The following is a 12,437-nucleotide window of genomic DNA, read 5'->3' as shown; positions in this document are numbered from 1 at the left end:
TCAGGCCGGGTTGAAAATTTTCATTCACCTCATAGTTAACAAAAATTTACAATCCGTAGTACTTTTCTATCAATTCGCAAACGCCGTTTGCACAAAAAAGGTTATAAAATGCGTTTTATTTAAATCGTTTAGAAAATGAGTCATTTATGTATACCATTTTATGTGGAATTATTCAATAAATTTAGTTTTGCACTATACTTTTTGAAACCATTTGGAGTTAATTATTATTGCTTCTTAAAAGCAACCCTGCGTGCTTGGAAGGCGTCTGTACCAATAATTTCATCCCTAGCATATTCATCCCCGAGGAAGGCAGTCGCCAAATTCACCGAAGGTTGTTTACTGGTTATATTGTGGTTTATGCTGCTGCTGATGCAGCTGCTCAGACCACTACTACCACCAACTCCACCACCGCCACCACCGGCCAAACAAGCACAAATACACCGTTAAATCAATATATGCGCCGGGTAAATGTGTGTCATAAACAAACCGCGCGTACATACATACAGCTGTTAGTCAACATTACAGTTGTCTCGCTTACACAATGCACAACGCATGCTGTTTCTTTCGCCCTCCACGCGCATGTGCGATGCGCGTCGTAAATTTCCCAAAACAATTACCCCTTCTCGACGCGTTTGTGTTTTGCTTGCGCTATTCGCGTTATGCTGCAGCTATCTCACTCGCACGCTGTCACTTGTTGCTGTTGCCCGTTTATTTTTGTATTTCTATTTTGATTCTACTTGTATGTTTGGAAAGTGTAGATCATAAGAGATGGTAGCAAAAACTGGTTTTACTGCGTGCGCATGCTAAAGTGAGATGAAAGTAGAAGATTCTATTGGCCGTTTGTTATCGCTCTCTCACACGCATACTTTTGCTTTGCACTGTTTATGAATGAATTAACCCATCTGCTGTAGTGCTGCGTCGACCCGTTGCACGTTTCATGCGCACGTCTGCGTTGCTGTTCCTTCGCAGTTGTTGCACAGCAGTCACGTTTTTGGGTCACTGACCCCATTCCAGTTGAACTGGCTGCCGCATTTTGTTCCCTACTGCTAGTTGATGTCTGTTGTTGGCAGCGACTTGTTATTGCTGCTGCGTCTATGTTCGTTGCCATCTACGAACTTTTTCACACAGTTTGTTTTTGGTTTTCACCACTGGCTACCCACATTTTAGCCGTACTTTTACTTTCTTTTGAAAATTTGGCGCGCTTATCGCCTTTCCTTGTGTAGACACTGCACTTTTTAGTCGTTGCAATTCTTCAGTTGGGTTTCGCCTGCTTATCGTACAGGCTTACCACCCAATTGTCACTTTCATCTTGTAGAAAGTTTCACACTTTTGCTTATTGTTGTCGGTCGTTATTCCGCATACAATTGCTCTTGAGTTTATTGCGCGGCAATGCTGCCGCTTTTGTTTGCGTTGGATGGCTTCATTTTTTGCCTGTTATTTTCTCATACTGTACAGCTGATTGGCTGTTTCGTTTGTCATCGTAACGTGACCTTGCTGTTTGACCTCGATTGTCGTTTATCGCTGCTGTGGGGGTCTAGGTCAAGTTCAGTGCTGTTCGGCTGATTATGCTTTTGGCGCGAATTTTATTAGCCGCAACATGTACGGTTAAGTGTAATACAAAAAAGGATTGAACATGTCATGGTCAGTCCTACTTTCACTTGCTTTGTGAAGCTACATACATTTATAGAAAATTTCGTAATTTTTTTTATTGATTCAATACGATGTGATGGTCACCAGCGTTCTTTCAAAACGCTTAGTGGATTTTTTTTTAGCTATTTCTGAGGCAGTTTTCAATGTCAATTATATTTTACTCAAATAACAGTTTGTATTTTTTTACTTGATCCAGTCTAAATCCTTTTTTAGAACCTGTCGGCACTAAGCCACCCACATTTTCACTGGAGTATAAGTTGATAGAGGTACAAAAACAAATGCATACTGGTTTCGCATTGTTGTGTCAAGCGCAGGCTTATCCCGTGCCCATAATTAGGTAATGATTGAAAGAAAAAAAAGCTATTTATTAGTTTATTAGTACTGGAAAGTTGTAGGATCGGTCAGATAAAGTAACTAAGAGATATTTTTTGCTGTAAATGCAACATCTAGTATACGAATGCAAATACGAAACTACAACTATAGCAACAACGATACCACTGACGATAATACAATTTTTACTGATGAAAATATCGATTATGTTATCGATAATCGAACTGATGCAAAACGAATATGAACACACTTACGAAACGAAAACTATGTACCATATGTATGTTTGACGATAGCAATACGGAAATAACTATCTATTATCGATATCGATTGTTAAAACGAATTGAAAGCGTATGTATGTATTATTAAAAATATTAATTTAATCGTTATTTCGTGTTTTTTTTATTTTGATAAAAAATAGTGCTTGTTTTGGATTTATATATTTCTTGATAATTTTTAACTGACGATAACACAATTTTTACTGATGAAAATATCGATACATTTATCGGTAATCGAACCGATATAAAACGAATACGAACGCACCTACGAAATGAAAACTATGTACATACATATTTATGTTTGACGAATAAAACGAAATGAAAGCGATAGTTTTATCGGTAAATAACAAAAAAAATTTCAACAATAAGTATGTATGTATTATTGAAAATATTAGGGACCGAAAATAACCGTTAAATACCAAGATTTTTATTTTTTCGCTCAAGAATAATCGTAAAATTTTAATTTTTAAATTTTTTTGGTCACATTTAATCGTTATTTTGTGATTTTTATTTTTTGGGATCAAAAATAGTCCTTATTTTGGATTTATATAATTTTTAATCACTTTTTACCGTTATGGTAGATAGCGCTTTAAACCGCTTATGATCTAAAAACTAAATTAAAAATAAGGGTTTCAATATGATCGGAAAATAAAGAAATCCAAAAGTAGCGATTATTTTTTATCTAAAAAATAAAAATCCAAAAATAACGCTAATTTTTTATCGAAAAAATAAAAATCATAAAATAATGCTTGAATTTGATCGGAAGAATAGAAATACAATTTTAGCGGTTAAATTATGCTTCCCATTATAAAGATCATAATCGTTACGGTCCCTGAAAAATATCGATAGATTTGTCGACAACCAAATCGCTGCCACTCGAGTATAAACGAGCATACGAAACTATGTATGTATATATGTTTGACGATAACGATAACAGTACCGATAGTGATGTCGATAACGATAATGACAACAGAATGAAAGTGCTGTGTTAACAGAAAGAAAATAATGCTGCTAAAGATGACGACAGAAGTTCCGATAATGACGTTGGTAAAAATATCGATGACATTAACAAAGTTATCGAGAAAAGTATCGCATACGAGCGCAAATATCACGAATAGTTTTCTGTCAGGTCAATTGAAAAGGAGTAAAGCAATATCGCTATTTCTTTACGCGATTTCCCATCGCTAGATACTTGTAGCAAAGTTTCGTCTGAAATTCTTTCTACCTACGTGAGTTCCAAACAGAAAGCATTTAGCACAACGAGCGGAGTATAATTTTGGCTATTTCTGAAAGAATTCAAATTGACCTTTTTTACAAAAAAAAATATCTTATCCCAACATTCAGTTATCATAAACTACAACACAAGTAGTGAAAATTGTTTTTATACATACTTCTAAATTTTATTTTACGTGTATCTTCTTTGCAGAGCCAATCGGTTCAAAGGCTCCTGCCTTCCCTGGCGAAGTACAAACTTTTTCGAATCGTGCCGCCATACACTCCACCTTAGCGCTGCTATGTCAAGCTCAAGCATTTCCTGTGCCGGTCTTTAGGTATTTTTAAAATCTAGAGTAAAAGAATAATAAAAAAAAAAAATCTAAAAAGCTGCTTTACATTTACAAATTTTAAGAAATTAAATTTTAAAATCGCTCCAAAACTCAACATTCAGTTACGTGTTACTTTTTATAAACACTTGCTCTCATTATTAATTACTTTCACTCCTAACGATTATTTCGCGCAGAGCCTGTGGGCTTTTAAGCTCCAGCATTTCCCAGCGTTGCCAGCACGTTCACTATTCAGGCGCCTAGTAGCAGCACATTGGCAATGACTTGTGAGGCGCAAGCATTTCCGGTGCCTATTTTTAGGTGGGTGCTGGGTTCAGGAAAGATTAAAGACCTTTTGCCGAGAAAGAATGGAGTTTCGGAAATGAAATTATGTTTTCGGAAAAATTTATATATTTTTTAACTATGAAAAACCGGTCGTTTAAAGCTCAGGATCTTCAAACTATTTGATATAGGGTCATGTAGCGCAGAGAAAACTTTAATTATTCACTCAGCAAAGATTTGTTGGGGAAGCCTCTCTTACAAAGTCGACGTAGGGCAATGAAAGTAAATAATTGGGTATTCCCTGTTCTCTAGTCATAATCGAAATATAATTTAAGGTGATTTCGATTGATTTAGAATTCAGGCTAAAAGCCCTTTCTGGTCAATACCGTTTTAGTCCTGAACTATTTTGAAGTCTGAAGTTCGTTTTCGATATCATAAACTTTGGAAGCTGTATTTCGGTTTTGACCGAGGTCAGAAAAGGGTATGTAATATGCTGTAGACCAGCAAGTAAAGGGCATATGAAGCAGTATAGAAAGCTTAAAAAGCTCTGCACGCGTCATGCTTTGGGTTTTATATTGCAAGATTTCTGAAAAAATTTGGTCTAGACGAGACAAGTTTGAATGTTTTCCCTCATTTAACTCCAGCTACGCATCTGCCAACCGGTTTTGTAAATTATTATTTTTCTTTAAATAAAAAAAAAAATCGCACGTACATACCATACGTACATATGTTAATCTTTTTCCAACTTCAGAACCTGTCGGCGCTAAGGCACCAACATTTTCAACTGATTCTAAAGGTAGCATTTTTGAACGCTCTGTAAATTCAAGCTTTGCGCTTTTGTGCCAAGCACAAGCTTTTCCGGTGCCAATTATAAGGTAATTTTTGTTAATAGATTAAGCGCTTTTATCATGGAAAATAAACTTGATTTGTACAAAATCAATTTATAAGAATATCATTTTATAAAAATGACACACATTTGGGCAGCTTTTCTTTTTGAATAAGCAAATATATTTTTTTTAAATTTCAATATTTTCGCTTTAGAACCTGTAGGCGCCAAAGCTCCCACATTCTCCACCGATTCAAGCTCATTCTCATATACACGCGCTGTAGGCCAAAGCTTTGCGCTGCTTTGTCAAGCTCAAGCATTTCCAGTGCCTATTATCAGGTAGGAATTGAAAGTAAACTATTTGAAACCAATAGCTCTTATATGCAAAAGCTTCTTATGTATAAATCGAAATAAATTCAGTCAGTTTTCAATATTATATAGACGTAAGTTTTCCACATTTTGTAGCTGCTGCTCATATGTTTCCACACTTTCGTAGAACCCGTTGGCGCTAAAGCTCCCACATTCCCGACCGTTTCAAAAATAAGCACGCTTATGGGTAAAAGCTTGGGTGACATAGTGCTTTTGTGTCAAGCTCAAGCGTTTTTTATTTAAACTAAATAATTTCAAATGTCAATTTATTTCCAAAGAACCACTTGGTGCAAAAGCTCCAGCCTTCCCAACCGCATTGAAAAGTGGCACATTTATTGAGAAGCAAGGCAAAGATCTTGTGCTTTTATGTCAAGCTCAAGCATATCCAGTGCCAATATTTAGGTAAGAGGTTTAAGAAACTGAGTGAAAAATTGTTGATTAAAAGTAAAAGCTTTTTACATTCCTTTTATTAGCTCGGGATGAAACTATGTAATATTGATGCGCCTAAAAGATGCAGCGATTTCTATTTTCAAGTTACATACCTGATGACAGTACGAATGGCAATTATAATAGGGAGGTTTTAGTTTTTTAAACTATAATTTTATTGAAATTCGGCTGCAACAGTCTTTAAGCTAAAAGCTCAGTTATTCTAGCCTTAATTTCCGTAACTTAATTCAACTTAATATTTTGGTCAACCTGTTATATGAGAAACTGTGTTGGCGGTTAGTTAAAACTTAACTTACTGTAAGAAACTTAAGAACCTGTAAATTTTAGGTTCTTAAGTTACGGCCTTACGAAAATTGAGAGCGGTGAGAGAATAAGGCTTGCCAGACTCTCGTTTTTGTATTTCTTAAAAATAAATGAACGCAAACATTTTTGTTTGCATGCATTTTTTTGATGTGGCATTTTAGGCGGTGGACTGGTAAACAGCTGAAAAAGAAAATACAGAAACAAATTAGGTCCGCTTTTGGCTTAAGTTGACGTGTTGAGTAATTATTGATGATTTCATACGGTAAGTTCAATTAAGTTAAGTCTAGACTAACTGAGCTTTAAGTGAGAGCCTGTAGCTAAAATACGGTTTAAATTTGCTGGTGAAAGCTAAAATAATTCAAAGCTTTTTGAAATTTAACTAAATAGTTTCTTGTATGAGTTTAAAGCACTGATGGGCATAGCCTTGCTCGCGGGCAAGGCACATTTTGTATAGGCGCGAGCAGGGTAAAAGCTCTCTCTGGCCATCGCTGGTTTAAAGTTTTTTAAGGCGTTACTTAAAAGCTTCTCGAATGCCTGTATATAAAGTTGCGTTTAATGTTTTTTTTCAGGCAGTTTTTGTGCTTTTTTACATGCTTATTTTTAACTTACACTTTCTGTCTGCCATTTTCAAAGAACCACTCGGTGCCAAAGGGCCCGCTTTCCCCGGCTCAGCGAAGAGTAGCACTTTTGTGGAAGCACAAAGAAAAGATTTAGTGCTCCTGTGTCAAGCTCAAGCCTATCCGGTGCCTGTATTTAGGTATAGATATTGTTTTTGATTGTTTTCCCAATATTCTAAGCAGTATTCATATGCACTTGGAGGCAAATTTGAGCGAAGCTTTAGTTTTTCACATGAGTTTTTTATTTAATTTTTGTAGAACCCGTCGGCGCTAAAGCCCCAACATTCTCTACTGACTCAAATGTTTTCTCCTATATACGCACTGTGGGACAAAGCTTTGCAATCCTCTGTCAAGCGCAAGCTTTTCCAGTGCCGATTATAAGGTATCTATTTTTTGTATTGTTATTGAAAATGGTGCGCGACACTGCTAACTGGTTCTGTAAAATTTTAAGTGTAAAAAATTAAAACTTATTTTTTTATATTTTTTTAGAGCCCGTTGGCGCAAAAGCTCCAACATTTTCGAATGATTTGAAAAGCTTCACATTTTCACGCAACTTTGGTCAAAGCTTTGCTTTGTTGTGCCAAGCTCAAGCATGGCCAGTGCCAGTTATAAGGTAGATAATTAAAAAAATTTAGTGAGATTTCACTTATTTAAATTATTAAACTTGTGTACATTAAGTTAAGTTTCCCAACTGAGATTTTTTATTTTTAAATTCAAAATTATTGAATTTTTATGCTATTTACAGAGCCAGTAGGCGCCAAGGCTCCCACATTCTCCGATAAATCCAAAAGCTTTACATTTGTCAAAGAAATTGGCCATAGTTTTGCTTTATTGTGTCAAGCGCAAGCTTTTCCAGTGCCGATAATAAGGTTAGTTTTGGAGTAAAGTTGAAGCATGAGCTTTAAAAGCTCAAAGCGGATTTTCGAAAACTATCAAATAACTTTCAAAAGCTTATATATGTATGCATAGAAATCCAAAACTTTCAGGTAGTTTTCCCCCAAAAGACTGTTGAATCACATTTTAAAAGTGAACTTCTTCTCCCAGAACCTGTCGGCAGTGTTGCACCGAAAATTTCAGGAGGTCGTCTGCAAGAAGTAATTACACAAGCTGGTGTTAGTCTTACCATGCTTTGCCAAGGACAGTCGTATCCAACGCCCGGTTTTCGGTAAAAGAACAATAAAAGAAAATAATGTAGGACTTCTCGTGCAAAATTCTGCCAAACCGGTTTATTTTTGCAAACACTTTAAATATTCAGACAGTTTTTCATAAAAGTTTTCGATGGTATTTCCAAACAAAATATATATGTATATATAATTTCTTCTTAGAACCTATTAGCAGCGCAACTCCGACCGTTTCTGGAGATCGTCTGCAAGAACTTACAATGCGTTTAGGTGACAGTTTTTCCATACTTTGTCAGGCGCAAGCATATCCAATGCCATTATTCAGGTATATATTGGCTTAATTTTAAACATTCAGGCAGTTGAATGGTTGTTTTACACCATATTTTGCTTTCACTATTTCTAATGCTAATTTTTATAGAACCCGTGGGCCATGTAAAGCCTCGTATAGCAGTCAAAAGTATCGAAATCAATGAAGTGCCTAGGCAAGACACTTTTGTCGGCCATTGTCCTGGTCAAGGCTATCCTGTACCAGTTTATAGGTATAAGAAATAAAAAGCAAAGAAAAAAATACTCTAAAAGTTCTAGGTGCACTGGCGTTGTATTTTCTGTCTCAATGATGAAACAGTAAGCATTATTTTGGATTGGATAGCTGATGTGAGCCTAAAGTTTTACCGTCGGTTTTAGGTCAGACCGCGCTACAAGCTCCATGAAACCTACCCAAAGCATAGCTTTCAGAAAACAAAAACTCATATTTAAATTTAACCAATATCAGCATTCATAAATCGAATTATCTGCTCGCTTTTTAGCCAGTGTCACAAGCTTTTTGAAACCCGTTAAAAGCAGCACTTTTTCAAAAAGTCTACATTTAAATATTCCTTTAAATTTTTAAACTTCTGTAACTTCAGTTTTCATAATGTAAAAGCTCCCATCTCTACATTTGCTTCTTGCTGGACAAATTGTATCACTACAGGCTTCTAAAAATCCACTTAGAGCTAAGCGTTCCCTGAAAAGCTGCACCTGCAAGCTTTTTAATAATAGTCTCCTTGATTGCTGAAATATCCGCCATTTGTAACCTTTATTCCTTTTTGTTAGGTCGTACTAGGTTCTGTCGATGCTACTTAAAGCAAATTTTCGAACAAAGTTGATTAAAAGCGCAGAAATGAAATGCTATTTCAACCAAAACTGCCGGCTCGAAAGGTAAGTAACTAGCTGAGCACTGCTTTCACAAATTTTATTGAAGCCCTTCTTTCCGCAATCTCATTCGGAGCGCATACAAAAGGTTTAGTTTGCTCACCGACAAGCATTTCATTTCTTCATTTTTAATCATCTTTGTATTCCACCCTTAGCAATAAATAACTCAGCTAATCACTTCCCTTATCCCTTGCAGATGGTATAAATTCATCGAAGGCACCACACGCAAGCAAGCGGTTATCCTAAATGAACGCGTAAAGCAAGTTTCCGGCACTCTTATCATCAAAGATGCTGTCGTCGAGGATTCGGGCAAATATTTATGTGTGGTTAATAACTCCGTCGGTGGTGAAAGCGTTGAAACTGTGCTCACCGTGACCGCACCACTTTCCGCAAAAATCGATCCACCCACACAAACTGTCGACTTTGGACGTCCTGCTGTCTTCACGTGCCAGTACAGCGGCAACCCTATTAAGACCATCAGCTGGATAAAAGACGGCAAATCAATTGGCCACAGCGATCAGGTCTTACGCATCGAATCCGTGAAGAAGGAAGACAAGGGCATGTATCAGTGTTTCGTGCGCAACGATCAGGAATCAGCAGAAGCAAGCGCTGAACTCAAACTTGGCGGCCGTTTCGATCCACCCGTTATACGACAGGCATTCCAAGAGGAAACAATGGAACCTGGTCCAAGTGTATTCCTAAAGTGTGTAGCTGGCGGCAATCCAACACCTGAAATTTCCTGGGAACTGGATGGCAAGAAAATTGCAAATATTGATCGGTATCAAGTGGGCCAATATGTGACTGTGAACGGCGATGTTGTTTCGTATTTGAATATTACATCAGTGCATGCGAACGATGGCGGTCTCTACAAGTGTATTGCAAAGAGCAAAGTAGGCGTGGCCGAACACTCGGCGAAATTGAATGTCTATGGACTGCCCTATATACGACAAATGGAAAAGAAAGCTATTGTCGCCGGCGAGACGCTGATTGTAACCTGTCCAGTTGCGGGCTATCCAATCGACTCGATCGTTTGGGAACGTGGTAAGTAGAGTGTGTATTTGGTGTAGTAGAGATTAACTAGAGATGTTGGCTAGATATTTTTTAATTTACTGAATGCTTATACATTCTAAATTTTTTTTGGCAGACAATCGCGCTTTACCCATCAATCGCAAACAAAAGGTCTTCCCAAACGGCACTTTGATCATCGAAAATGTGGAACGTAACTCTGATCAAGCTACATACACTTGCGTGGCTAAGAATGTGGAAGGTTATTCGGCGCGCGGCTCACTAGAAGTACAAGTTATGGGTAAGTCTCATATGCACGCTATTGTTCATACTCCCTTGTTGAAGAGAGGGGGCTGAACTGTCTTACCAATTGAAACACAAACCGGGCGTGAGTTGAAATAACGAAGCATGTATCAAAGTCTGTCCGCTGCGAAAGAACTAGTTACAAGTTCATAGATCCCCGTCCGTTGAAAAATGCTTCGTGCCGACGCTCACTCGGTTCTTTTTTTTGTGTTATAAAGAATATTAGGTAAAATACTCGCAGTGTACGAGTATCAACGTGGGTCGCAATTTTTCTGTTACTCGAGGTGTACATCCGAAATAGTACTCTGGTAAACCCTTTTTCACTCCATCTTATAATTATGTAGTACCACCACAAATTGCGCCTTTCGATTTCGGCTCAGAAGCGATCAACATGAACGACATGGTCTCGGCTACATGCACTGTCAATAAAGGCGATACACCGATCGATTTGTATTGGACTACGGCACCGGATCCCAAACTGGGCGGCTTGGGCAAATTAATGACCAACGATGGCATATTGATAACGAAAACGACGCAGCGGATCAGTATGTTGAGCATCGAGTCGGTGCATGCGCGTCATCGTGCGAATTATACCTGTGTAGCGCGTAATGCAGCGGGCGTGGCCTATCACACTGCTGAGCTGAGTGTTAATGGTGTGCGCGTATATAGAGCCATAGAGTAGCTTCAAATTTTGGTTTTTACGAATTTTGGGTTACTTTGCTAATTTGAGCTCCCGAAACCTTTTTAGTCAGTGAAATGCCTGATTTTTAAATCGCAAAACTCCACTCCAAGGTCCTCGTAACAATATAAAATAATTCAAATATCGCTAGTTTTACACAGTTGCTTCGATATTTTTATAATTCATTCCACTTGATCTCATTAAGTTCTTCCACAAATTGTGCCCTTCGACTTTGGTGAGGCAAGCGTCAACGAACTAGATATGGTATCTGCCTCCTGTACGGTGAATAAAGGCGATCTGCCGATAGATGTCGCTTGGACTAAGAACGGCGGACGCGTGTACACGAATGATGGTGTTGTCGTTACAAAAACTAGTCAGCGCATGAGCGTCTTAAGCATCGAATCGGTGCGCGCGCGTCATGCAGGCAATTACAGCTGTGTGGCGACAAATAATGGGGGCGTAACAACGCATTGGGCGGTGCTAGCAGTTAATGGTTAGCTGCGTTTTTGGGGCGCTTTAGTTTGAGTTTTTGTTTTGTTTACTGTCGACATTTTTTATTTATTTCGCTATTTTTTAACTCAGTTGCGTTCCTTTTACCGTGCGCTCACATGTCCTCCCCTCCACACCTGCAGTTCTGCCACAAATAGTACCCTTCGATTTTGGCGAAGAGCGCATCAACGAACAGGATATGGTTTCTGCTTCTTGCACCGTGAACAAAGGGGATCTGCCTATCGACATTTACTGGATGAAAAATGGCGGACGGGTCTATACGAATGATGGTTTGATTGTCACGCGCAACAGCCAGCGTTTAAGTGTTTTGAGCGTCGAATCGGTGCGCGCGCGGCATGCGGGCAACTACAGCTGTGTTGCAACTAACAATGCAGGCGCTTCGCGACAATCCGCCACTTTGGCGGTGAATGGTTAGCGGGCAAAAGTTGTAGATAAAGAACGATTTTTAAATATTGCGTATTTTTCTGCTATTGCTTTGTCACTTTTAACGCATTTATATTTTAAACTCCTTCCCAAATGCAGTCCTACCACAAATCCTACCCTTCGATTTCGGCGCCGAAAATATCAATGAAATGGATATGGTCTCAGCCTATTGCACTGTGAATAAAGGTGATGTACCGCTCGACATCTACTGGACGCGCAATGGTGGGCGCGTCTTCACCAATGATGGCGTCGTAGTCACGCGCAACAGTCAGCGCATCAGCGTGCTCAGCATTGAGTCGGTACGCGCGCGCCATTCGGGCAATTATAGCTGCGTGGCGACAAATAATGGCGGCGCGACCAAGCAGTACGCGCTGTTGGCCGTGAATGGTTAAAAAAACTGAAAATTTTAATTTATTTCGTACTCTTTGAGCTTTTTAAAAAATTTTCTATTTTGAAAAAATATTTCTCGTTATTTTCTTGCCGCCTCACTTACTCTTCCTTGCCTATGTAGTCCTCCCACAAATATTGCCCTTCGATTTCGGTGATGAGAGTATCAATGAAATGG

The 12,437-nt window shown here is 38.4% G+C and overlaps 1 protein-coding gene across 50 annotated transcripts in view; it reads left to right on the top strand.

Moving 5' to 3' along the window:
• The window catches only part of Dscam1 (Down syndrome cell adhesion molecule 1), a 169,015-nt gene that overhangs the window by 101,407 nt on the left and 55,171 nt on the right, over window positions 1–12,437 (top strand). For 42 of the 50 annotated variants that reach the window (XM_017611728.1, XM_017611724.1, XM_017611740.1 and 39 more), the window contains exons 7-8: window positions 9,149–9,993; window positions 10,097–10,258. In XM_017611728.1, the coding sequence (XP_017467217.1) occupies window positions 9,149–9,993; window positions 10,097–10,258 (1,007 nt within the window). Of the gene's footprint in view, window positions 1–3,681; window positions 3,806–7,965; window positions 8,087–9,148; window positions 9,994–10,096; window positions 10,259–10,604; window positions 10,914–11,144; window positions 11,433–11,571; window positions 11,860–12,437 lie in introns of all 50 variants that reach the window. The other 8 variants (XM_017611741.1, XM_017611754.1, XM_017611771.1 and 5 more) reach the window with 5 other exon arrangements.

Source organism: Rhagoletis zephyria, unplaced genomic scaffold, assembly GCF_001687245.7.
Source record: "Rhagoletis zephyria isolate East Lansing unplaced genomic scaffold, Rhagoletis_zephyria_1.1 Rzeph_scaffold_00452, whole genome shotgun sequence".
Lineage (NCBI taxonomy): Eukaryota > Metazoa > Arthropoda > Insecta > Diptera > Tephritidae > Rhagoletis > Rhagoletis zephyria.
The sequence above is the reverse complement of the archived record's forward strand: the minus strand, read 5'-3'. Positions and strand labels throughout refer to the sequence as shown.